The 26,943-nt window shown below is 41.6% G+C and overlaps 2 protein-coding genes across 3 annotated transcripts; one reads left to right on the top strand and one right to left on the bottom strand.

The window, feature by feature from the left end:
• Positions 1-1,180: 1,180 nt before the first annotated feature.
• GPN3 (GPN-loop GTPase 3) lies at positions 1,181-10,776 on the bottom strand. 2 transcript variants are annotated; one of them, XM_060785490.2, is made up of 8 exons: positions 10,530-10,776; positions 7,939-8,047; positions 7,185-7,331; positions 5,730-5,872; positions 4,869-4,984; positions 3,371-3,467; positions 2,968-3,096; positions 1,181-1,458 (listed from the first exon to the last, which is right to left on the bottom strand). In XM_060785490.2, exons 1-8 carry the CDS (start codon positions 10,575-10,577, stop codon positions 1,396-1,398), a joined length of 852 nt encoding a protein of 283 aa, XP_060641473.1. In that variant the 5' UTR covers positions 10,578-10,776; the 3' UTR covers positions 1,181-1,395. The 2 variants fall into 2 exon arrangements, with proteins under 2 accessions (XP_060641473.1, XP_060641472.1); XM_060785489.2 differs by having other exon boundaries at positions 5,730-5,854; positions 7,164-7,331; positions 10,530-10,775.
• A 61-nt stretch (positions 10,777-10,837) lies between these two features.
• Positions 10,838-24,844, top strand: DENR (density regulated re-initiation and release factor). Its single transcript, XM_060785493.2, has 8 exons — positions 10,838-11,011; positions 17,215-17,334; positions 18,005-18,024; positions 18,361-18,445; positions 20,748-20,831; positions 21,041-21,157; positions 21,249-21,388; positions 24,538-24,844. The coding sequence occupies exons 2-8, from the start codon at positions 17,235-17,237 to the stop codon at positions 24,580-24,582; spliced, it is 591 nt and encodes a 196-aa protein (XP_060641476.1). The 5' UTR covers positions 10,838-11,011; positions 17,215-17,234; the 3' UTR covers positions 24,583-24,844.
• Positions 24,845-26,943: the final 2,099 nt, after the last annotated feature.

The following is a 26,943-nucleotide window of genomic DNA, read 5'->3' as shown; positions in this document are numbered from 1 at the left end:
GAACAAGAGGTTTTGGGGGAAATTGACCTTGATTTATAGCAGCCGTAGTTCACCTGCATCCAGAGCATTGTGAACCCAACCAACAATGGATCTGGACCCACTTGGCATGGATGATGGGATTTGTAGTTCCTTTACTAAGTTCCTGAGATCACTGCGGCCCGACTAATGATGGATCTGGACCAAACTTGCCACACAGACCCCTCCATGACCCACTTTACATCCTGGTGCGGTTTGCAGAAGGATGGACCACGGATGATTGGATTTACAGTACCTTCATCCACTTCCACAGACCACTGCAACCCTCACGAATGACGGGCCTGGACCAAACTTGGGACACAAAACCCCCATGACCAACAGAACATACTGTAAGAGTTTGGGGGAGGACTAACCTACCCGTGTGGGAGTTGTATTTCACCCTGCACCCAGAGAGCATTCTGAAGCCCCCAATGGCAGATCTGGAACACATGTGCTGCACAAAACCCTGAGGACCAACGAAACATAATGGAGGGGCTGGGGGTGTGTGCATATAGAGCACTCTGAACCCCATCCATAATGGATCTGGACCACAAACTTGGCACATAGACCCAATATGTCCAACTGTGAATACAGGCAGAGTTTGGGAGTGATTGCCCTGGGAATCTGGGAGTTGTAATTCACCTGCATCCAGAGAAACAGTGACCCCACCAACAATGGACCGGGACCAAACTTACCACAGAGAAACCCCATGACCAAGTGAACATACTACAGGAGTTTGTGGGAATTAACCTTGATTTTGAGATTTGTAGTTCACCTGCATCCAGAGAGCACTGAACCCAGCCAACATTGGATCTGGACCATACAGGCCTGTTTTGGGGAGGACTGACCAACAGTTTTGGGTATTGTAGTTTACCCACATCCTTATGCATTTTCTAATGGGGGCATTAATAAAAAAACAAATAAAAACTGGCTTTTTTCTAATAAATAGTGTTACTAATTAACTAAATGATACTACCTAACACCCCAAAAACAAACAATGCCTTGTTGCTTGTTGGCAACACATTCACCCTCCTTACCTTAGACTGAATCAGAGCAAAGGACAGCAATGCTGAACAAGTTAACACACTCAAGTGACAATGGCAACGCAGCCTTTTCTGTATTTGCTTCCGCCACCTGAGCTAACAAAAGCACACCAAGAAACAGATAGGAAGACCAGATACTCTCATGTTTATTATTGCCAAGGAAGCAATCAAACAATGAAATAACACAATAATTTATCTCTCAGTATGTACAGTAAACTCTCCAAGGGGGGAAAAAGTCTATGGGGCAGATCCCTCTGGGGATCTCTTTGCCTTGGCTGCATTTGATGTTTGATGCATTTGATCTTGATACCTTTCCTCAAAATGGATCCCAATCTTGTCACTCATCCACTCGCTCTTGGAAGAACTCATCAAAAGTGGAAGGTTTATTCTCCTCATTTTCCTGTGGAGGGAAAAGGATAGGAAGGATTACAGCAAACTGCATTCTTCAAGAAGGCAAAATTATTCAAAGTGTAGGGTGCATCTCTCCACTGTAGAATTAAAGCAGTTTCGGCACGACTTTCAGTGTTATGGCTCAAGGCTGTGGAATCCTGGGAGTCGTAGTATGATGAGGTCCCAGCACTCTCGTAGAAAATGCAAAGCTGCAATTCCCATGATTCCACAGTATTGAGCCATGACAGTTAAAGCAGCATAAAACTGTATTATTATTATTATTATTATTATTATTATTATTATTATTAGAAACACAACAAGATGAGTCCACAGCAGACATTCTGCTGGCTGTTGTATTGGATCACACGTTGGACACTTCCCAAGTGTCTAGGACTGTGTATCGACGAATAATGTGTGCAAATCCCAGAAGGATGGCCTTTTGCAGCTGGCAGATAGTAATTTTGTCAGCCCCAATTGTGTTTAAGTGCAGGCCAAGGTCTTTAGGCACTGCACCCAGTGTGCAGTGTGCACCACTGGGACCACCTTGACTGGCTTGTGCCAGAGTCTTTGCAGTTTGATCTTTAAATCCTCATATCGTGTCAGCTTTTCCAGTTGTTTCTCTTCAATCCTGCTGTCACCTGGGATTGCAACATCAATAATCCACACTTTTTTAACATGATCATGAGGTCAGGAGTATTATGCTCCAAAACTCTGTCTGTCTGAATTCGGAAGTCCCAGAGTAGCTTGATGTGTAATTTTTTCAGGCTTGTGATCCCACCAGTTCTTTGTTGCAGGCAGATGGTATTTGTGGCACAAGTTCCAATGAATCATCTGAGCAACAGTGCTTTGCCTCTGCTTGTAGTCTGTCTGCGCGATCTTCTTGCAGCAGCTGAGGATGTGATCTATTGTTTCATCTGCTTCCTTGCAGAGTCTACATTTGGGATCTGTCGTCGACTTTTCAATTCTGGCTTTGATGGCATTAGTTCGAATGACTTGTTCTTGGGCTGCCAGAATCAGGTCCTCCTTTGTCTCCTTTTTCAGAGTTCCATTTGTGAGCCACATGCACGTTTTTTCTTTGTCAATTTGGCTCTCAATCTTTGCCAGAAACTGTCCATGGACAGTTTTTTGCCATTTTCGCTTCTGCTCTGGATTGTGTTTTTACGGTATTCGCTCTTCGTCTTTTGCACTTGAAGCAGTTTACTACTATTGACTTCCCCAATGTTCGTTTATTATTATTATTATTAATCCAATGTTGGCTACATGTGAATTCCTCTTATAAATACACCCAAACTCCTCTTCCTTTTTCTGAAGAAATTTGAACTGACAAATGTTAAAAAAGTAACTTTTCCTAGCTTGAATCTACAGTAGATGTGCTGGGATAGTGGGGATATCAGTATCGCATGAATACCCAAATGAGATGGATCTTGGGTAAATGGCCCTTTCCTTTTGTAGTTTCCGTTTTTGAGGCTGGCTCAGTTGTGTATAAAAAGCAGGAGCACCACTACCTCTGACCCCTCACCTTTGGCTCTTTGAACTCCAGATCTTCCCCATACTGAATGGCAAAGTCAATGTGCTGCAGCACAATGGTGATGCTCTCCTCGTCGGAGCGGTCGAAGGGCAAAAACCGGACCATGCTGTAGTCATCGATCTAAACACAGAACAGATTTAGAGACGATAGTCAACTGGATTTGTGTAGGCTATAAGGAGAGAAGTGGCTAAATGTATAAGCGACAAGGCTCATTCACATCTCTGCTTAGTCGAGGATAATGGGAGTTGTAAGCCCACATGACTTTAGAGCACCAGGTTGAAAGTTGTCGTTTTAAACTATCAGTTTCGGGGCTATAATATTGTTAATTATTAGAGCACGGCCATGAGAACATGGTATTTTTACATTCTTTCCTGGATTATAAAACCACACTTACCAACCCACAGATAGCTTTAGTCAGCTTCTTAAACTGCTTGCTTTTGAGCAAACCTGTAGAATCTTCCAGCGTTGAATACATGTCAGGGTCCAGGTACCTGGAAGGTGTTGAGCATTAAAATTATTTTATTATTATTAATACTAATACTAATAAAGTCTTTGTCCTGTGGGGTCCCACAGGGCTCAGTATTGTCCCCCGTGTTGTTTAACATCTACATGAAGCTGCTGGAGGAGATCATCTAGAGTTTTGGAGTTTGATGTCACCTGTGTGCAGATGACGTCCAACTCTATCACTCCTTTCCACCTGCTACTAAGGAGCCTGTCCAGATCCTGAACTGGTGCTTGGCGATTGTGACGGTTTGGATGAGGGTGAACGAATTGAAATTGAATCCAAACAAGATGGAGGCACTCCTGGTCAGTCGCAAGGCCAAACAGGGTATAGGGTTACAGCCTGTGCTGGGCGGGGTTACACTCCCCCTAAAGACACAGGTTTGCAGCTTGGGAGTCTGCCTGGATTCATCGCTGAGTCTGGAACCCCAAGTTTGGCAGTTGCCAGGGGAGCACAATTACAACTTGTGCGCCAGCTGCACTCCTACCTTGAGAAGCCAGACCCGGCCATGGTAGTCCACACTCTTGTTACATCTTAAATAGACTACTGCAACATGGGGCTGCCTCTGAAGACTGGAACGAGGCGATCGGGAAGTAATGCAATATGGAATTCGATCTAAATGCAGCATCACAAATAACGACTATGAGACTAGGAATTATATTTTAATCTGTTTTGATTGTATTTATATCTTTTATTGCTCTATGTGTCATATTTGTTTTTGTATTTATAATGCAGTATTGAATTTTGCCATAATCTGCAAACCGCTCTGAGTCCCCTTCAGGGTAAGAAGAGTGGGATAAAATATAGTAAATCAATCAATCAATAATATTTATGTATTTATTACTTTTTTATTAATAGTAGTAATAGTAATATCAACAGCAATATATTCCACTTTTTTCTAGGCAATCGGTTTTAGCTATGCATTTTATAATCATATTCTATGTTTACTGTGCTGTAATGTTTGTTCCATGTATTTTAATATGTGTATGCTTTAACATGTGTGCTCTTATGGAATGTATTTTTAACTATGTTGTGCCCTGTCTTGAGCTGTAAGGAGAGGCGGGTGATAAATGTATTAGTATTATTATTTATTACTACTCTTCTCTCTTAAAATGAAGTCCTTGTCAGAAGGCCACATTTTAAGAGAGAAGAGCAGTAATAAAACATGCTTTACAACAACTCTGTCTTTCTATTTTTTTAAAGGTTCATGTGCTTATTAATTACCTATGGAACATTGCAAGGCTATTTCTAATCTATAAGACACCATCAACAATGCTTCGGCAAACAGGTGGTATATCAACACAATACATGGAGTAGATGATGGCGGAGAGCCTGTTTTATCCTCCACTTCAGCATTTGAAGGTAAAAACCCTGACTTCCCAAATCCTACTTTTCAATTTCGGTTTTGGCCTTCTTGCTCAGCAAGTCCATCTTTGTCATGACGTTGACTTGAGGGATCTCCAAGGATATCATTGCGCTGAGGGCTGCCATGGCACCAGAGATAAACTAGAGGAGAACACACGCAGTGACAAAAGAGTGGAATCAGGAAAGAATCAGGTTTACCCATTTTCCCAAATCCTGGCAGTGGAAAGAGAGGGAGCAAGAAGCGACAGGTCACATTGGGACATTTGTAATGGAGCTTGAAAAGATTAAACAGCTTTTTTTTTCTTGTGTTGGGGGTGACTTGAGAAACTGCAAGTTGCTTCTGGTGTGAGAGAATTGGCCGTCTGCAAGGATGCTGCTCAGGGAACACCCGGATGTTTTGATGTTTTACCATCCTTGTGGGAGGCTTCTCTCATGTCCCCACATGGGGAGCCAGAGCCAACAGAGGAAGCTCATTTGTGCTCTCCTCAGATTTGAACCTCCGACCTGTCGGTCTTCAGTCCTGCTAGCACAAGGGTTTAACCCATTGCACCACTGGGGGCTCCGGTGCTCCAAACTGTATGGGAGCATCGGTGCTCCAGATTGTATGGGAGCATTCCATCCCCAGTGAATAAAGTCCCGCACAACCTGGAGGAGCCAGAAAACCAAAATTGAGTTTGCTGATCAATAGCATTGCCTGCCTTCTGTGGAAGGAAGTGAACACTGAATTATGCTTTGCAAAAAAAAAAAAGAAAAAAAAGGGGGGGGGGAATATTTCCTCTCTCCTGAGCCCTATTGATTTTGCAAAGATGCAACATAATGGGCCGCCAAGTTGTGCCAAAAGCCTGAAAAGTTAAAAACAGACACTTTTACACTTTTCGCAAAATACCTTAAAGGATTCCACCATGAATTGAGAATCGACAAGGAAGACCCCACAGACCCGGAACTCCCACTGCTGCAGCTGTTCGACCAACTGCTTCATCACCGGTAAATGGGTATAGAGTTCAATCTGACCTGAGGAACACAGAGACAGTTCTTCATGTCAAGGACCAAAATGTCCAAAAAGACTAATTTTTAAAGCATCTAGCATACTTGAATTCCATAACGTAAGTACATTGTAAGCCTGACGGCAAATTAAAACTTTGGAAGTTGTACTGAATGCCTTTGAAGCTGAGGAACTGGGTAAAAATCCTCTAAATATAACCAATAACATATAATTTGTGTTCAAATCACATACTGCATTTTAATATTTGGTCTGTGTTTTTAAATATGTGTATCTTATAGAAGTATGCTTGAATCTATGCAGTTGATGCAATGTTTTTATGATGATGTTTTTAACCTAGGGAATGCCTCACCTTGAGCCATGAGGAGAGGCAGATAAAATTATATTATTATTATTATTAGCATTTTTGAAAACGGAAATAGCAGATAAAACAATAGCGTAAAGATTTCAAATCAAAGGTTAATTGAGCATATCAGTAAAAATGACCTGTTACCTGTTGAGGTTGTTCAGAACTAAAAATACCAATAGACTCCCATCACGAGTTAATGCTGAAATTCTAAGTGCCATTTCAAACCAGATGCCATTTCGCACAAAGAAGGCCAAGACTTAGACATAGAAGGCCTTTTACATTTTGCCTGATTTGTGTTGCCAGCTATTACTGTAGTTGCCACCAACTCATCTCTGGCCCCATCGACATCTAATGCAGTTTCAGAATGCAGTTTAATGGCATTAAACTGGATTCTATTGCAGTGTAGATTCAAATAATCTAGTTTAATGCTGTTAAATCGCATTCTGAAACTGCATTCTATGGCAGTGTAGATGGGGCCTCCAACCATGTACTTTTAATCGTATGAGTATTTTTATTGTCTTTAAACTGTATTTTAACTTGTATCCATAATTTCTGTATTTGCCGTGCTTCTAAATGTATTGGGTTGTGTCATGTCATTGGAAGCTGCCTTGAGTCTCCATGGGGAGAAAGGCAGGGTAGAAATAAAATTAATAATAATAACACCAAAAACCAAAGCTCAACAACAACTAAAACGCCTCAAGCACAACAGTGGAGTGGCTGAGTCCGTTTCTTATTGTTTCCTCTAATCTTGTATGAAGCCATAGCGATTTCCCCCCATCATGTCTCTGTCTTCAACAGCTCTATACACTAAGCCAGCTTTCCCCAACTCAGCCCCCTCCAGATCTGTTGGATCGCAGGTCCTACTCTGCCTGGGGATGATAGCACTGGGAGACAACACACCTGGAAGCCTGTCAGATGGGGCTAAGCTGAGTCCTAAGCTTAAAAAGATAAACAACAGGTTCTTTGCTGACCTGGGCAATCGAAAAGGATATAATCATCTTCGACGTGCCCAAGGCATTCCTCCAGCCAGTCAAAGTTACTCGTGAAGTATTCCATGCAAAACACCAAGCCACCATTGGGGCCGAAGCGCAGGGAATCGTCTTCCATGACGTCGTCCAGTTCAATTAACTCTCTGATATCTGTAAGGAATAGGGAAATCAATCGCTTTGGGACAAAAAATACTACTGTCAGGAATTGCCAGAACTTCTCCAAGATCTGGTTGGACTACAATGGCACTGGGATTGTGGCATAACTGGCTGAGTGTCAGATGCATTAAGATCACTCTGACCAAATGAAGCCAGCCTGGGTTGGAGTGGGCTTCCAACCAATTGTGTAGCCTGTTGTCGACCTTTACAACCCAAAAGACAGTTGCATCTGTCAAGTAGGAAAATTGGGTACCACCTTGTGTGGGGAGGCTAAATTAATTAATTTACGAGGCCATAAAAAAGACTCCAGCAAAGCACTCCAGCAAAAAGCATGCGGGGAATGCGGAAGTACTTCATCAGCGTCGCAGACAATGAACACGACAGCTCCCCTGGCGGCCAGAAAAAGTTAAATAGCCTCTGTGTATGTCTGTATACGTTGTATGTCAAATTGGCATTGAATGTTTGCCATATATGTGTACACTGTAATCCGCCCTGAGTCCCCTGAGAGGTGAGAAGGGCGGAATATAAATACTGTAAATAATAAATAATAGTTGCCAACCAATATGCTGTCAAGGGGCAGGGAAGGCATGCTTGGTCTGACCTGCCATGACATGATAGTCAAAGTGCTCAGCTGCGGGGTCCAGGTTCACCACTTGGACTGAGCGATTCAGGGTCTCGCAGTGCTGGACCATTGTGGAGCAGTAGGTGCTCTGAAATGAAACACAGGGAAAGACATCAAGCGTCTCCAGTCCCACCCTTGTGGGACCAGAAATCAGCAATCAAGCCATTACCGTCTGGGGAGAAAGATCCTTTCTTTCCAAGAGTCTGGCCGTCAGAGTTCAAAACTGGCATTGAACTGCATTAAACAGTGAGTGAAGATGAGGGTCTCAAAACAGGGGCAGATCACCCCCTCAAAAGCAACAGTGGGGCCCCTTCTACACTACCCTATACCCTAAGAACTGATTCCAGATTATCTGTTTTGAACTGGATTACATGAGTCTACATGGCCGGATAATCTGGGATAAGATCTTGGTATAGAGAGCAATGTAGAAGGGGCCTGAGATGCCTTTTATAACAGGGGTGCTTTTATGTCCTTTACACTGTGGGGCTGCTCCCTTCTTTAGAATGTATAAAACACATGAATGTATGAAATAAAAATAATATATACATATACATTGCTAATTGTCACATGGGGATTTTTGTTGTATTTTTTTACTGTAACTGTCTGATTTTACAGGTTGTAAGCCACTTTGAATCCCCTTGCATGGAGAAATGCGAGATAGAAATAAACAAATAATAATAATAATACATATAAAATAAACATATTTTAAACTGAGGCTCCTTCCAGACAGCTGAATAAAACCCAACATTTTCTGCTTTGAGCTGGAATATATGGCTGTGTGGACTCAGATAACCCATTTCAAAGCAGATATTGGGGGATTTTCTGCCTTGATATTCTGAGTTATATAGCTGTGTGGAAGGGTCCTACGTTTTGTGAATGTTTTCTCTGTAGGGAGACTTTTCTGTAAAAGCAAAGAAAGAAATGCATCCAGGGAATCTGGAAGAACTTGCCCCAATACAACAGGCCAAGCTCACGCCCTCTCTAAGACATCTATGCTTTCATGGCTATTGTTAAGAATGTTATGTATGTATTCATGGGTATGCTTCTTCTTCTCACGATTATCTTTCTTGTACTCTAGTGTATTTAAAACAACACAACAGTAATGTGTTGTTGAAGGCTTTCATGGCCGGAATCACTGGGTTGCTGTGAGTTTTCCGGGCTGCCTGGCCATGTTCCAGAAGCATTCTCTCCTGATGTTTCACCCACATCTATGGCAGGCATCCTCAGAGGTTGTGAGGTCTGTTGGAAACTAGACAAGTGGGGTTTATATATATGTGGAATGTCCAGGGTGGGAGAAAGAACTCTTGTGTGTTGGAGGCAAGTGTGAATGTTGCAACTGGCCACCTTGATTAGAACTGAATGGCTCTGCAGCTTGAAAGCCTGGCTGCTTCTTGTCCGGGGGAATCCTTGGTTGGGAAGTATTAGCTGGCCTGGATTGTTTCTGTCTGGAAATCCTCTTTTTTTTTTGTTCTTTATTTACTGTCCTGATTTTAGAGTTTTAAAATACTGGGAGCCAGATTTTATTCATTTTCATTGTTTCCTCCTTTTTGTTGAAATTGTCCACCTGCTTATGGATTTCAATGGCTTCTCTGTGTAGTCTAACATGGTAAGTTTGTAAGAGTGAGCATTTCTGTGTTCTGCAATAATATGCTGTGTCCAGGTTGGTTCACCAAGTGTTCTGCTATGGCTAATTTATCTGGTTGGATCAGTCTGCAGTGCCTTTCATGTTCCTTGATTCCTCCAATGAAGAAACATAACCTACAAGCTATCTGCAGACCCACTAAGAAAATCCAACAAATGCTACGTTCATCCAAGGACAAGAGGGATCTTCTCACCTCTGCAGGAGTCTACCGTTTACCATGTAGCTGCGAACAAGTCTACAGAGGGACCCCCAAACGCAGCATTGCCCAAACACAAATCAAGGAATGTGGCCATATAATCAGGAAAACTCACAGCAACCCAATACAATAGTATCCCCTACACCAGGCATGGGTAAACTTCAGCCCTCCAGGGGTTTTGGACTTCAAGTCCCACAATTCCTGGCCTCAGACCTTTTCCTTTTCCCCCTCAGCCGCTTAAACTTCGGCCCTCCATAGAATCATAGTTGGAAGAGACCTCATGGGCCATCCAGTCCAACCCCCTGCCAAGATGCAGGAAAATTGCATTCAAATCACCCACGATAGATGGCCATACAGCCTCTGTTTAAAAGCTTCCAAAGAAGGAGCCTCCACCACACTCCGGGGCAGAGAGTTCCACTGCTGAACGGCTCTCACAGTCAGGAAGTTCTTCCTCATGTTCAGATGGAATCTCCTTTCTTGTAGTTTGAAGCCATTGTTCCATTGCATCCTAGTCTCCAAGGAAGCAGAAAACAAGTTTGCTCCTTCCTCCCTATGACTTCCTCTCACATACTTATACATGGCTATCATATCTCCTCTCAGCCTTCCTTATGCGGCTGAGGGGGGAAAGGAAAGGGCCTGAGCCAGGAATTGTGGGAGTCGAAGTCCAAAACTTCTGGAGGGCCGAAGTTTGCCCGTACCTGCCCTACACCAACGAGACAGGAGCTGGCCCACCTTTCCGCTCCCCGCAGGGCCCATCACGAGCTGGGCAAAGCGAGGCATCGCAACCTCTCGCCCAGCGACGACGCCGGATTAGTTTGGACCAAAGGGCTACCCGTCGCCCATGCCTCCTTTGAGTCCTCTCGCCTGCATGCAAGGCTTTGCACGTCATTTCCTCCACGACGGAAGGGGGTGGGCAACGACAAGAACCGCAGAGCAGGGCATTTCCCTTATTATTATTTTTTCAGGGCGTCCGCTAGCCCCGCCCACAAGGCAGGAGGGGCCAAGGTGGGATGGCACTGCGCCTGCGCGGCTCACTTCCTCCTCGAGCAAGGAGGCGAACAAACGTGTATTCTCGCGAGAAGTCCCTCGCTTTCGGGATTTCTGGCCTCCATCCGCCTGGAACTGGGCTGCTGCTGGGAGCGCTGCATGTGCCGCTTGGGAGGGCGGTCGGAGGAGGAGGAAGAGCTGCCGCCCCCTTCGCTGAGGCTGCCTGGGTAAGAGAGGTCTTTTCTGCGAAAGGATGCCGCAAACTGCCACTCCCAGGAGCCCATCGCATTGAGCCCTGGCCGATCAAGTGCGGGAGGTTGACTCCAGAGTCACACTGGAGAACCAGGGCAAAGCCCTCCTCAATCTCTGGCCCTCCAGCTGTTTGGGCCTCCAACTCCCAGAATGTTCGACCAGAATGTCTCCAGCTCCCAGGGCTTCTGGGAGTTGGAGGCCCAAACAGCATGACCAAGAGAGTTCTAGGATAATAATAATGATGATGATGATGTGCAGGATTGGATAGAAACAACTAGAAAAGCTGACACGATACGAGAATTTAAAGATCGAACTGCAAAGTCCCAGTGGTGATCGGCACACTGGGTGCAGTGCCTGAAGACCTTGGCCTGCACTTAAACACAATCGGTGCTGACAAAATTACCATCTGTCAGCTGCAAAAGGCCACCCTACTGGGATCTGCACACATTATTTGCCAATATATCACACAGTCCTTGACACTTGGGAAGTGTCCGACGTGTGATCCAGTACAACAGCCAGCAGACTGATTTTGTTTGCTGTGGTCTCATCTTGTTGTGTTTCAAATAATAATGTTGCAATCCCAGTCGACAGTAGGATTGAAGAGATATAACTGGAAAAGCTGACACAATACAAGGATTTAAAGATTGAACTGCAAAGACTTTGGCACAAGCCAGTAAAGGTGGTCCCAGTGGTGATCGGCACACTGGGTGCAGTGCCTAAAGGCCTTGGTCTCCACTTAAACACAATAGGCACTGACAACATTACCCTCTGTCAGCAGCAAAAGGCCACCTTACTCGAATCTGCATGCATTATTTGTCGATACATCACACAGTCCTAGACACTTGGGAAGTGTCCAACGTGTGATCCAATACAACAGCAAGCAGAGTGATCTTGTTTGCTAGGTACTAGTCTTGGTGTATTTATAATAATAATAATAATAATAATAATAATAATAAACTTTATTTCTGACCCGCCTTCTCTCCACGTAAGGGATTCAGGACAGCTTCCAAAAAACAATTGGCAGACATTCAATGGGAGATGCAGTAATAAGGTAAAACCAACCTATCCAATAGGCCTTTATTGGCATATATAACAAGACAGTGTAAAATACAGTATAAATTATAAAAAAGAAAACTTCACATTTGTTACATGTTTAGTTCACAGACTTCATTCAGGATCCTTGCCATTGAAAGGCAATGTTTAAAATATTGGCAGTTTAAAAGCATAATTAACCAAGGGTACATTATAGAACCAACAAGTAGTCCAATTAAAATAAACAGATTTAAAATACACAAATAGGATAAGATAAAACAGCCTTGGCTAAAACATTATCAATCAGGCCTCATAAATAACACATTAAGCAGGTAAAACCTGTATAAAAATAATATAGATGAGGTGTGGCTCTCCAATAAGTTAAGGCAGTTACTGTCAGCGTTGTGACATGAAGTGAAATCAATGACACTAGTCATCTTCCTCTCCAAAGGCTAAAGTGTAAAAATAGGTTTGTAATTGGGGGTTTTTAAAAGGAGAGGAGTGATGGGGCTGTCCTGATTCCCATAGAATCGTTCCCTCTCGTTCCCACCAGCTGCGCTTGTGACGGGGGATGGGACCAAGAGGAGGGCTCCCTCCGATGATAGTGTCTGGTTTATGAGTGGGGGTGTGGTTTGTCAAATAGTCTGAGCCTGAACTGTTTAGGGCTTTAAAGGTAATGATCAGCACTTTATATGTAGCCCCGAAGTGGACTGGCAGCCAGTGGAGCTGTCATAACATGGGAGTTGTCTGCTCCCTGAATGGCGCTCCCGTGAATAGTCTGGCTGCTGATCTCTGGACTAATTGAAGCTTCCAAACTATCTTGAAAAGCAGCCCCACGTTCAGAGCATTGCAGTAGTCCAGACAGGATTTGACTAAAGCATGCATCACCATGGCTAGATCGAGATGCATCTGTTTATTTACATCCCGCTTTATCTCTCCATATGGAGGCTCAAAGTAGCACACAATTAAAAACATTATAACTTAAAATATACAAATATACAACAAACTGTATTATAATTCTATATTATATATTATCAGTAGTATTCTATTTCATATATTAGTACTATTATATTAGAATATTAGAATATATTATATTATATAATTATTGTATTACATTATAATATTTATTTACTGCATTTTTACCCTGCTCTCTCTCAACCCCGGAGGGGACTCTGAGCAGCTTCCAATTTGGCAATATTCAATGCCACATTAAAAATAAAAAAATACAAACAAAAATACATTGTGCATTAAAATCATAAAAACAATAGCATATAAATACATTAAATAAGCTGTTAAACAATGCATGTAGACTCAAAATCATAATCCAAAATCCGTTACAATTACATTACATTCCATTCACTTTGTTAAACCCCTGTGCCGGCAGGACTGAAGACCTACAGGTCAGAGGTTCGAATCCGGGGAGAGTGTGGATGAACTCTCTATCAGCTCCAGCTCCCCGTGCGGGGACATGAGAGAAGCCTCCCACAAAGATGGTAAAACATCAAAACATCCAGCTGTCCCCGAGCAACGTCCTTGCAGACTGTCAATTCTCTCACACCAGAAGCGATTTGCAGTTTCTCAAGTCACTCCTGACACACACACAAAAAATCACTCCATAGCTGCATGTTGCCCTGTACTACTCTCTAAATGCTTGGTTCCATAGCCAAGTTTTAACTTTTTAAAGACAGGAGGGAGAGAGTCAATCTGATTTCACTAGGAAGGGAGTTATAGAGCTGAAGGCCCACCACTGAGAAGGCCCTGTCCCTCATCCCCACCAGCTGCACCTGCAAAGGGGGCGGGACCGAGAGTAGGGCCTCCCCAGAACATCTTAGCGTCCGGGCTGGTACGCTGAGATACGTTGAGACAGATATATATATATATATATATATACACACACACACACATACACACAAGCATAGCACAATATAAGTATTATATAGTATTATATTGTATTGCATTATAATATTATTAATGTGATTGATATATATATATATATATATATAGGGTTGCTGTGAATTTTCCGGGCTGTATAGCCATGTTCCAGAAGCATTCTCTCCTGACGTTTCACCCACATCTGTGGCAGGCATCGTCAGAGGTTGTGAGGTCTGTTGGAAACTAGGCAAGTGAGGTTTACATATCTGTGGAATGTCCAGGGTGGGAGAAAGAACTCTTGTGTTGGAGGCAACTGTGAATGTTGCAATTGGCCAGCTTGATTAGCATTGAATAGCCTTGCAGCTTCAAAGCCTGGCTGCTTCCTGCTTAGGGGAATCCTTTATTGGGAGGTGTTAACTAGCCCTGATTGTTTCTGTCTGGAAATCCCCTGTTTTCTGAGTGTTGTTCTTTATTTACTGTCCTGGTTTTAGGGTTTTTTTTTTAATACTGGTAGCCAGATTTTGTCAATTTTCATGGTTTCCTCCTTTCTGTTGAAATTTCAGTGGCTTCTCTGTGTAGTCAGACTACACAGTTGTTAGAGTGATCCAGCATTTCTGTGTTCTCCAATAATATGCTGTGTTCAGGTTGGTTCATCAAGTACTCTGCTGTGGTTGACTTCTCTGGTTGAATTAGTCTGCAGACAGAAACAATTGAAGTCCAAAACACCTGGAGGGCCAAGGTTTGCCCATGCCGGATTTACACCGTCGAATAAATGCCCTGGCTCTGTCCTATAGACTCCTAGGTGCTGTAGTTTTACAATGCCTTCAGCCTTCTCTGTCAAAGAGGACTGGTGCCAGGATGTCATCACATTGAGCCCAGTTGTGTCAAGCTGCATTCGTTCTGCAGCAGAGATCTACCCTCCAAAACATGGATGGGCTTCCTTCTTCAAAGAACCCTCAAAGCAACCTGCAGTATATGCCCATGGGGCTATCATTTGGACTCTAGCTCCCAGAATCCCTTATCATTGGCCAAGGCAGCTGAGAATGCTGGGAGTTGAAGTCCAAAACACCTGGAGGACTAGAACTTGGGGATCATTGGGGATTGTATCTGGGTTTCACTTCAGGAGCCAGAAAAGAAAAATGGGTTCCCCTGACACTGTGGAGACAAAAACTTCAGGAGCCCCATTTAGCTCAGTTAGACTCCCAGGCCTTGCTGGCTGACAATGTGCTGGTCGTTGTAGTTCAACAAAGTAACTTTTCCAAGCTGCTCAAACGAAAACATTGTTGCCCAGCCCTTCTGCTTCCCTGACATCCAGAGGGCTAATGTGACCAACTCTTTTCTGCCTGCCTTCAGCTTGGCACCCAGATTTATAGCATAGGTTGTCTTTAAGCATTACCTGGTTGTTTTCAGCGTCATTTGCCACTTTTGAGTCTCATTTTAAGCGAGAAAAAGTGGCATACAAATAATAATGATATAATAATACCACATGTTTCCATCGGAATCTTTTATACCGATTTGCTCATTCCTTAGATACAGAAAGGTGAACGTAAAAACCTTTCCCCGCTTTCTGTCTACTCCAGATCACAACAAACTGTACTTGTGTAGTTTAGCCACCAAGAAGCCAGCTTTACAGCCCCAAATAAATTAATCCACAATTGCATTACACAGTTTGTGATGTGTTGTGGGCTTCAGGGCTTTTTCGGAGGTGGCATTTCAGTGGTGGAACTAATTTCCACCAGAGATCTAATGTCGTCCAGTCTTAATACCAGTTAAATATGTCTATTTTGTATGCATTTGAGCAGAAGAAATTGGTATTTTACTATTTGTTGCAATGCACACACACACACATACACATATATACGTAGATTGCATTGAGAGCACCTGGTGGCACATCAGGTGAAATCACTGAGCTGCTCAACTTGCTGACTGAAAGGTTGGTGGTTCGAATCTGGGGAACAGGGTGAGCTCCTGCTGTTAGCCCCAGCTTCTGCCAACCTAGCAGTTCAAAAACATGCAAATCTATCTAATGACAGCAGCTCGCATCCTATTGGCTAGAGTATGGAGACAAACTGCAATCCCGACAAAGGAAGAATGGATGGAGAAGATAACGAATATCATGAACATGGATCGGTTAACATACATACTAGCATCCTTACGAAATACGCCTGTCAAAGCAACAGACTGGAACCCTATTAAACAATGGCTGAAGGAAAACAAGATAAAGATATTAATATGATCTCAGCTAATAGTAAGAGGAATAGGAATAATAATATGATAAATAAAGAAGAAGAATAATAAAATGAGAGCAAAGGAAAATGAAGAAAGTAAAGAGGAGAAGAAAAGGAAAAGGAAAAAGGGAGAAGAAGAAGGAAAGAAAAAAATAATAAAAAGAAAACAAGAGGAACACTGAGAAAAGAAAAGAAATAAAGACAAGTTGAGTGATGAGGAGAAGAAGAGAAGATAGAAAGAGAAGAGAAGAAGCAAGGAAGAAAGGATGTAATGGAGAAGAAGAGAGAGGAGATGGGAGGGGAAGGAAAGGAGAAAGAAAGAAAAGTGAAAACACTGATGACTGCAAACTAGAAAAGAAACAACTCCGAAGTGCTGTTGTAAGAGAAATCTTGAAAGCCACATTAGGGAAGGGGGGAGGTTTTGTTACTAATGTCTCTCCCTTTATTCTTTCCCCCCCCCCTCTTTTTTCTTTCTTCTTTCTTCTTCTTCTCTTTCCTTCCTCTATTTCCTTTCTTTCTTTTTGTTTCGTTTCTTCCCCTCCCTATCGTTCTCTACCACTCCCACCTCTTTTATTTTTTTTTCCTTTTCCTTTTTAATCTTCTATTAAACACTTGTAGATAAGACTTGTGATTTTATCTTTGTATACTTGAAAATTTAATAAAAACTAAAAAAAAACCCCATGCAAATGTGAGTAGATCAATAGGTACCGCTTCGGCAGGAAGGTAACAGTGCTCCATGCAGTCACATGGCCTTGAAGGCATCTATGGACAATGCCAGCTCTTCGGCTTAGAAATGCAGATGAGCACCACCGCCCAGAGTCGGAAACCTTTACCTTCACACACACACACACACACATATACACAGTATATATGTAATGTATGACCTTGTACTTTTATGTAACTTGTTAGCCATCTTGTGCTCCTGTAAAGTAAAGTGCAGTACAATCAATCCATTCGGGTCATAGGATAATTACCTTCCATTGTTGCCATTGGTTTCTAGGGCTGGAATTTTGACCTAATTTATGTTCTGTGTTTGTCCTTCCTAGATTTGTGAGGTGAGACTGCAATGGAGGCAGCTGAGCCAGTGATTGTCGATTCTAAAGGAGATCAAAGGTGCAACACCAGACCAGATGCAGACTATCCTCTCAGAGTCCTCTACTGTGGAGGCAAGTATTTAAGGGGCACGAGATTGTTGCTGTGAACAACACTAAACCAAACAGATACCAAAAGAAATTGCTATTTGTGTTGATTTGCCATTGGTTTCTCGAGAACCAACATGTGGATGTTCTCATGAACATTTATGAGAGATAAGTTGTCAGGTTTTTTAAAAAAAAAAAACCCAAAAGGAGTCACGTGAAACTGCAAAGCCTCACTATTACTGTGATATAAGCTTCTGAATAAGGGAACTATACTCCTTAAATGTTTCTGTCATGCTAACCCAGTACCCTTTCTGTGGTTTGTAACAAGCTACCATATGATTAAAATGGGAAAGAGGATTTCTGAATCTCTCCTTGACAAAATAAATGTTGGGTTGTGAGGAAGGAACTGTGGTTATCAAAGAATGAATCGTCTTCATTGCAGCTGATCAGGTGGGGTAATCTGTTTCCTCCACCTCTTCTGTCCCTCCCCCCCCCTTTCTTGCTCCTAAGAAGATGCTTTACAAGAAGCTGATGACATACATTTTACAATGTTATTCAATAAAAATGTTTTATTGCAGCAGTAATTAATGCACAAATCAAAAATGTTTGTTTTGAAAATAATACTTTCACATATGAGAGCTGTAGAGAGAATGTCATGTTCCTTATCCTTAAAATCTATTTTCTGCTCTGTCCACAGTTTGCTCATTGCCAACAGAGGTGAGTTGCCTTTATTGTTTCTGTTCGTCAACTTTCCATGGCCTTTGAGTATGCCCAGTCCTCTGCTATTTTGAAGATGCCCCTCAGTTTTGTGCTTTCCTAAACCTTGCCACTTTCCTGTGCCTGAGTGGTGCCCGTTTGGTTACTACCGCAGTGGCACTTCCAGCTGGAAGATCGGAAATGAGGTGAATGATATAAGTGTGCACAGGTGCACATATTTGCACAAGTGTGCATTCTTACAAGATCATTATTATAAAGATTTCTGTCAGGCCGTGAGAATTTGTCTGTGTGCAGAGTCTCCTCAGGTGACAAATGTGTGCTGTGTTTCTCTTACAGTACTGCGAATACATGCCCGACGTGTCAAAATGCAGGCAATGGCTAGAGAAGAATTTTCCAAACGAATTTGCAAAACTTACTGTAGGTAAGAAGAGGCCTGTGTTGTTTTTAATGCACAGCTTAGGTTGCAGTCTGATAAAGTGTAGGAGATAAGAACTTAGGAACCGGTGTTGAAGACAGCAAAGTCAATGCGGGTTTTGCCTAGGAATATCAAAAAGTATTTTTTTGACTTTTTAAGTCTTCCGGTGTGTTTTTCAGTGTTTTTATGAGTGATGGTCACTTGTTGGCCTGATAGGTGTATTGTGTCCAAATGTGATGTCAATTCACCCAGTGGTTTTTGAGGTATGTTAATCCCACAAACGAACATTACATTATATTGTTGAAGGCTTTCATGGGCGGAATCACTGGGTTATTGTAGGTTTTTTCGAGCTATTTGGCCATGTTCTAGAACATTACATTTTTATTTATATAGACTAGCTGTACCCGCCATGCGTTGCTGTGGTCAACCCTCCCTCCCTCTTTCTCTCCTTCCTTCCCTTTTTTTCTTTCCTTCTCTCCTTCCTTCCTTCCTTCTCTTCCTCTTCCCTTCCTTCCCTCCCCATTTTATTTCCCTTCCTCTTTCTCCCTGTTCTTTCTTCTCTACCTATTCTTGGACAGCAACTCCCAGCAGTCCTCCTGATGTATCGATTGATCTATCTATCTGTCTCTCTATCTATCTATCTATCTATCTATCTATCTATCTAATCTATCTATCTAGAGGATTGCTGGGAGTTGCAGTCCAGGAATAGGAAATTGGAAATATGCAGGGATTGGGATGCTCTCAAAGAAATCCAAGACGAAGAAAGCTTGCATCTTGGAAGCAGTGCATTTGGATCATCTTCCTGTCCTAAAGGAAGTGTTATATTTTGTATTGTTTGTTGTGTGATTTGGGCATCTAATTGTGCCTCCTTTGTAAGCCGCCCTGAGTCCCCCCCGGGGTGAGAAGGGCGGGGTATAAGTAGATGAAATAAATAAATAAAATAAATAAATAAAGGGCCTGGTCTAGGTGATGTTAGGAGCTGTAGTCTGGGAGAGAGTGTAGAAATGCTAATGTGTGTTTTGTTTGCCGGGGGAGTTGTTTTGCGGATGCGCTGTAGCAATTTTTTTTTGCTTTTTTTGCTTTTTAAGTCCCTTCTGCTGTGTTTTTCAGTATTTTTATGAGTGATGGTCACTCGTTGGCCTGATAGGTGTATTGTGTCCAAATACACTAAATAAACTAACATTACATTTTTATTTATGTAGATTAGTAACTATTTTGTGTCTTTCCATACTTCATGATCACTTTCACTCCCTTTATACTGGAGTTGCTTTATTTGACTAGTTTGCTAGAGTTTTCAATCCCACAATCCTTTCTTTGGATGGGAAAGCAAAATGGCTTTTGTCAATTACCTCCTTGCAAGGTTGAATAAGAATGCTAAAAAAAGTTTATGTCATCGTAAATGTGTTAGCCCTTATGGTAGCCCAGGATATTTTGTGAGAATGCATCTGTAGGGATCCTCTTCTCAATCAAGTTACAAGAAATTGTGTAACACTATTCCATTGAAGAAGCGATCCCTTTTCTTTCCGTAAGTAGGACGCCACAGATGCAGTCTAGCAAGGGCTGGAGCAAGTCCTATTCTGATGCTATTTGCACAAATTGAGCTGGGATCTGTATCTCTTTTAAGCTGCAACAGTAAACATATTTGTAGCCAGTCTGGGTTGGAGTGAGCTCCTGACCATTCATAGTCTAGCTTTCTGTTGACTTATGCAGCCCGGAAGACAGTTCCATCTGTCAAGTAGGAAATTTAGGTACGACACTATAAAACCTTCCAGCAGCGTGCATAAGAATGAGGAAGTACTCCATCAAGGAGTCGATGTCACAAGTGGATGGTGAAGCAGCAGCTCCCTCTATGGCTGGAATTGAGCATACCCTCATGAAGCTGGAAAAGCTGGAATGTTAAATTGCCTCTGTGTCTGTCTATATATGTCTATGGCATTGAATGATTGCCATGCATATGTGCATTGTAATCCTCCCAGAGTCCCCTGTGGGGTGAGAAGGGCGGAATATAAATACTGTAAATAAATAAATAAATAAACTGGAGAGTACATCCCATTGCACTTAGGGTAATATATTTCTGATTACACTATCCAAATGGAGCATTTTCCCTGGCATTGCATTTTTTCTAAGTGAGAACAAAATCAACTGTATGTTACCAATTTGCTAAGCTTAAAAAGAGTAGCACTTGAAAACTAACTGGGGAAACAACCACAAATTAGCCCTGCTCGTGTCCCATCAGTTCAGAGGTAATCTTTATTCATTTTTTTCATGGTCAAGCTTAAGTATTGTTCCTTTCTGTATTCTTATTTAGAAAAATCTCCCAAACAAGAATCTGGAATTGGAGAAGGGCAAGGAATGACTGGTGAAGAGGAAGAGAAAAAAAAGCAAAAAAGAGGCAAGGTCTAAATTGTTATTTGTGAGTTAGATACAGTAGGGAAAAAAACCTGAAATACTAATTTGAATGTGAAGACTAGCTATTGTTTGCTAGTTGGGTCAGAGCAGCACTGGTGAAGAGATTGGAAACCCAAAAACCTGGCACTACTGCTTCTGTGTAGCCTTGCAAGGTATAATAACTGGCGTTTTCTGTTTTCCCTATCCCTCCAGGTGGAAGAGGTCAGATAAAACAGAAGAAGAAAACGGTCCCTCAGAAAGTCACAATAGCAAAAATCCCTAGGGCAAAGAAGAAATACGTCACAAGGGTTTGTGGTCTCGCAACTTTTGGTGAGTGAAGAAGTAAGGACTTGGCACCCACTGGGATCTCTAATCTCCTTTACTGGTTTTAATAATTGTTTTTTCTTCTTCCTTGAAACAGAAATAGACCTTAAGGAAGCACAAAGATTCTTTGCCCAGAAGTTCTCTTGTGGTGCCTCAGTAACGGGAGAGGATGAAATAATAATTCAGGGGGACTTTACAGACGACATCATTGATGTCATCCAGGAAAAGTGGCCAGAGGTGAATGATCTCTTAATCTACACTTGTGTGTCTGAGTGACTGAAAGAGAGAATTTCATTTCCTGTTCTATCTATTTATTTGAAGTTGGAGTCACTGTGCGTTGTGCTTTTGCACTACCCAGAACTGTAGTATTTGTAAGAGAGAAGGCAAGAGTGACTAGACTGTCCTCAGGTTTAGTTTTTTTTCCCTCATCAAAGCTTTCCATGGCTTCTTGTTAGAGATTTTTTTAGCATTTAACTGTGTTCTGTTGCCAGTCAACTTTTTGGTTGAATTATTATGAATATTTATTATGATTATGATTATTATTTTACTGACACAAAACCACAGTATGTCACAGCAAACGAGATCTATATGCATGATTTCGTATCACAAAATCACAAGTCGAACATTTCCCAACCATCTAGGACTGTGTGATGTATTTTCAAATGATGCGTGCAGATTCAAGTAAGGTGGCCTTTTACAGTTGACAGATTGTGATTTTGTCAATGTTTATTGTTTCCAGATGCCAATTGAAACCTTTTGGCATGGCACCCAGTGTGCCAATGAGCACTGGGACCACCTGTACTAGTTTATGCCAGAGCCTTTGCAGTTTAATGATGATGATGATGATGGTTGTTGTTGTTGTTGTTATTATTATTATTATTATTATTATTATTATTATTATTATTGCGTCACCTGCCACGCATTGGTGTGCCTCAGTCTGGTGATCTGGAAAATAAAGTAACGAGAAAGTGTTGGTTTCTAATATATGTAATTTCTTGATGCTTGTAAGTAAATAGTTTTTCTTGCTGCGTCTTTGTCAGTGGAAATTGTCTGGTTTGCCTACTCTGGAACATGCAAGATATAATTGTCCTTCTTTAGGGGTCCCTTCCAAATCTATGATACTATGTCTGTGTGTGTGAATCATATATATCTATATCTATGTTTGGATGGCTCTTTCTCAGGAGGGCTTTGATAATGTTTTTTTTCCCTGGTGAAGGGAGTTGGACTGGATGGCCTTAAGGCAGCATTTCTGTTGGTCATGGGGGTTCTGTGTGGGAAGTTTGCCCGAATTCTGTTGTTGGTGGGGTTCAGATTGCTCTTTAATAGTAGGTGAACTATAAATCCCAGTAACTACAACTCCCAAATGTCAAGGTCTATTTCCCTCAAACTCCATCTGTGTTCATATTTGGGCATATGGAATATTCATGCCAAGTTTGGTCCAGATCCATCATTGTTTGAGTCCACAGTGCTCTCTGGATGTAGGTGAACTACAACTCCCAAACTCAAGGTCAATGCCCACTAAACCCTTCTAGTGTTTTCTGTTGATCACAGGAATCCTGTGTGCCACACTGAACTCCATCATTGGTGGAGTTCAATATGCTCTTTGATTGTGGATTAACTGTAAATCCCAGCAACTTCAACTCCCAAATGACAAAATCAGTTTTTTTAAGTGATGGTCACTCCTTGGGTTAGTAGGTGTCTTGGGGCCAAATTTGGTGACAGTTTGTCCTGTGGTTTTTGAGTTATGCTAATCCCACAAGAGAACATTACATTTTTATTTATATAGATGAATTATTTTAAAATAAATAAAGAAAGAAGTAGGATTATGAAGAAGGGTGAAACCTTTCAAGTGAACTTTTCAAATCGTTCTTGTCCTCATTGTTGCTATATATTTGCATTTTACTCATTAGTTCGATCCTCTAATGTTGTAGCACCCATCCACTCACCCACAACGAGACATTGAATTTTGCTTTCGCCTGTTGGTTTTGATGTTTGTTTATATACTGTATAATGTTTGTTGTTTTTATTTTGTTATTTTGCTTTTGTTACTATTTTGTTGATATGCATTTTAATGTGTGACGTTTTAACTGTTCTGTTAAAGGAGCCCCCGGTGGCGCAGTGGGTTAAACCCCTGTGCCGGCAGGACTGAAGACCGACAGGTCACAGGTTCAAATAGATAGAGCTCCCTCTATCAGCTCCAGCTCCTCATGCGGGGACATGAGAGAAGCCTCCCACAAGGATGATAAAAACATCAAAAATAATCTGGGCTTCCCTTGGCAACGTCCTTGTAGATGGCCAATTCTCTCATACCAGAAGCGATTTGCAGTTTCTCAAGTCGCTCCTTACACAACAAAAAAATAAAACAACTGTTCTGTTGGGCTTGGCCCATGTAAGGTGCCCCAAGCCCCTTTGGGGATATGGAGGTGGGGTATAAAATAAAGTAGTAGTAGTAGTAGTAGTAGTAGTAGTAGTAGTTGTTATTATTATTATTATTATTATTATTATTATTATCTACTCTGCCCATACTGCCATCAAACTGGCTAGAGTGAAGATACAGAGGGATCCCCCATGCCCAACGACTTTGCATTTGTGGCACAGGGGAAATAGAAGACCTAACACACTATTTGCTACGTTGCCCCTTGTACAATGATCCTAGGAAAAATTTCCTAGGCTCACTCTTGGAAGAAAGGGCATCATGGCAACAATCTGTGGTGATCTGCGACTTGCTAGCAGATCATTCTAAAAATATAACACTAAAGGTTGCCACACTTGCAATCGCAGCCCAAAAGATCAGAGCCAAAGCATCAAAATCCATACTGGGGGTCAGAAATGGAAACGGTTTGGATTGACACAAAGCAGACACTGTCATTGTCATGTCTCTGCTTTCATAATTTTAAAGAACTTGTTTTAGTTTTAATCCTTGTTATGTTTTAAGGTTTATATTGGAAAGTGTTTATAAAGTTACTAGATTATTGATGTCATGGCCTATGGCTAGTACAATAAGCAATTCATTCATACTCTGCCCATACCATATATAAACATTATGTTGTTTTCATGGATCACTTTATAAATCATAATCCTCTTGGTTGCCTTTTTCATCATAAACTGAAAAGGAAAAGGTGCTTCAACTCCTTTCGATCGAGCTCTATCCTTTTACCTCCATGTGCAATCATTTCACTAGACTTCCATACCTTCCTTTAGCAGAAAGTCTGTGTGTATGTTTGAAAACCTAGAATATTTTCTGCCCAATCCCTTTGTTTCACATGCAAGGACTGCTTTCATCCCCAGAGGGTCTTTGGGGGGGGGGGGGGAGGCCCCCAAACCCAAGCTTGCCTCCTTCTACCAGATGGTATTATAATGCTGATAATGCTATTTGTCTATTGTAGGTTGATGATGATAGCATCGAAGATCTGGGAGAAGTCAAGAAGTGAAAATGTGTTTTTAAAAATCAAAACCTGCCTTCCAACTTGCACCGAGTTCTAGTTGATGTAGCCAAAATAAGGCTTCTTCTCTGTGTGTTTGCCTGGCAAAAAGAACTGTTAAAGAACTGTACCCCTTACTGTTGGCATTTTCTGTATTGGCTACGTATACTCTGTTTGTGTTCTTGCCAAAGTTTAAACCGGGAGGAAGTGGGACGATTGTGCTTCCAAACACAGAGTTCATTGATTAAAAAGTTAATGTTCCTCACACAAATAGTTTCTTGGGTTTTTTTTCCTAACAGTTTTTGGTTCCTCAGCAGACTTCTGGATTATGTTGTTAAACGAAGGCGGATTGTTTGAACAATTGATCTACAGGAAATCAAATGAGAGTTGTCTACACAAGTTTGCAATGTAACAAGAGACCATATTTACTCAAATCTAATGCTCACTCTTTTTTCTTTCTTTCTTTCTTTCTTTCTTCTTCTTTTTTTTTTTTTTTTTTTGCTAAATGACCGTGCCAAAATTAGGGTGCATATTAGATTTGTGTAATATGGTAATCTTAGTGCTGAGCCAAAGCAGAAAGGGAAGCTACTTCAGGAACTGCACCTGGAACTCTTTTTGAGGGACATATTCTCTAATTTAATTGCCATGGCTCAATGTTATACAGAGTTGGGATTTGTAGTTTGGTGAGCCACCAGCATTATTTGGCAGAAAAAGCTCAAGATGTTGTCAAATTACATCCCCCGTGATTCCATAGCATTGAACCAAGGTAGTGTAAGTGGATTCATTCTACAGCATAGATGCACCCCAAGGTTTCCTATTCAGTTGTTGGAAGCTTTGGTGTTCCAACACTTTTGTTATGAAAGAAGGAATGGTAAGCCTGCAGCCACTCTAATACACACCTTTTGGGTCCAAATTACAAAGAACACCGTTTTTCTCGCTGCACATTACATTCGCCAGCACATGCTCTCTTTTTTTAGTTCCAGAGTTTTGAAAATTGTGGTGTGTATTAGATTCAGTGGCTCATTAAACTCGAATCAATAGACTCATTTGTGTCTATGCATTTGCTTGAAGAGATGAATATAGATTTGTCTCTGGAATTCACAAGAACGGGATGCCTTCAAAGTGCTGAGCTTTTTTGTCTGTGAGAGCGCCACAATTATCCTCCTCCTCCAAGCTCCAGAGAAAATATATAGGAAAAAAGATACAAAAGTTTTGATAGAGCTGCCCATGGGATGTAAAGGATTCCCGTAGAACATCTCAATATGTAAACCTGTTGGACACTGGAAGCCCACTTCGGCACTGTTGACTGTGGAATATTATTTTTAACATAACGTCTTCATCATCATTTTACACCTTTAAGGCATTTTAATTTATTGAGTTTTTATCATAACTGTGTATGATCAGGCCTACTTGTTTTTAAGTAAGTATTTTTGTTATTGTAAGTTCACATTTATGTTTATTTTATGTATTATTTGGGTTAAAGTGCTGAGCTGCTGAACTTGTTGACTGAAAGGTCGTAGGTTCGAATCCGGGGAGCAGTGTGAGCTCCCACTGTTAGCCCCAGCTTCTGCCAACCTAGCAGTTCGAAAACATTCAAATGTGAGTAGATCAATAGGTACCACTCCGGCAGGAAGGTAACAATGCTCCATGAAGTCATGCTAGCCACATAACCTTGGAGATGTCTACAGACAATGCTGGCTCTTCAGCTTAGAAATAGAGATGAGGCTCTTCGGCTTAGAAATGGAGATGAGCACCACACCCCAGAGTCAGACATGACTGGACTTAATGTCAGAGGACAAACTTTACCTAGTGATATTTGGCTGAGTTATGATGCCACAGAGTAGTGAGTAGTTCCTTGGTTCTCTAAAACGATTGCTACGCCGGGCTTTTGGAAATGAGAGGATTGTGAGAGAATTTCAGAAATTATTTATTTACCACATTTGTACCCTTCTCTTCTCACCCCAAAGGGACAGTGCAATAAAGGGAAAGCTTTCGGGACAGTGCAATAAAGCAGCGATACCTTACCAGACCAATTAGATTAGACACAAATAATCAAGACGGCTTTTTTTTAGTTATTTTTTAATTTTTTAAAATTTTATTTAAGTAAACATACATTTGCAAGTGTTTGTTGCATATAGTGCAATACTCGCCATCTATTAATGTTCTATAATCCTTTATCTCATAGTATATTTCTATTAAGGGGTCACAGTCTACTATCTAAATATTACATAAAAAGATATCATAGATTCTTACTTTGCATCCACTTCTTCCTTGTCTACAGTCTTATAGGATCCTCTATATACATTTTTAATTTAACTTTACATTAAGATGTTGAATCATTGGTTGCCATTCATTAACGAAGTTGTCTAG

This window comes from Anolis sagrei, chromosome X (assembly GCF_037176765.1).
Source record: "Anolis sagrei isolate rAnoSag1 chromosome X, rAnoSag1.mat, whole genome shotgun sequence".
Classification (NCBI taxonomy): Eukaryota; Metazoa; Chordata; class Lepidosauria; order Squamata; family Dactyloidae; genus Anolis; species Anolis sagrei.
The sequence above is the reverse complement of the archived record's forward strand: the minus strand, read 5'-3'. Positions and strand labels throughout refer to the sequence as shown.

Excerpts from the sequence above, each read along its gene's own strand:
- GPN3 (XM_060785489.2), bottom strand. The coding sequence starts at position 10,577 with ATGCCTCGCTTTGCCCAGCTCGTGATGGGCCCTGCGGGGAGCGGAAAG. Across the intron at positions 8,048-10,529 it reads GCCCTGCGGGGAGCGGAAAG|AGCACCTACTGCTCCACAAT; the intron begins GTGGGCCAGCTC and ends GTTTCATTTCAG. Across the intron at positions 1,459-2,967 it reads TGGAGTTCAAAGAGCCAAAG|GAAAATGAGGAGAATAAACC; the intron begins GTGAGGGGTCAG and ends TTCCCTCCACAG.
- DENR (XM_060785493.2), top strand. The coding sequence starts at position 17,235 with ATGGAGGCAGCTGAGCCAGTGATTGTCGATTCTAAAGGAGATCAAAGG. Across the intron at positions 18,446-20,747 it reads ATTTGCAAAACTTACTGTAG|AAAAATCTCCCAAACAAGAA; the intron begins GTAAGAAGAGGC and ends ATTCTTATTTAG. Across the intron at positions 20,832-21,040 it reads GAAAAAAAAGCAAAAAAGAG|GTGGAAGAGGTCAGATAAAA; the intron begins GCAAGGTCTAAA and ends CTATCCCTCCAG.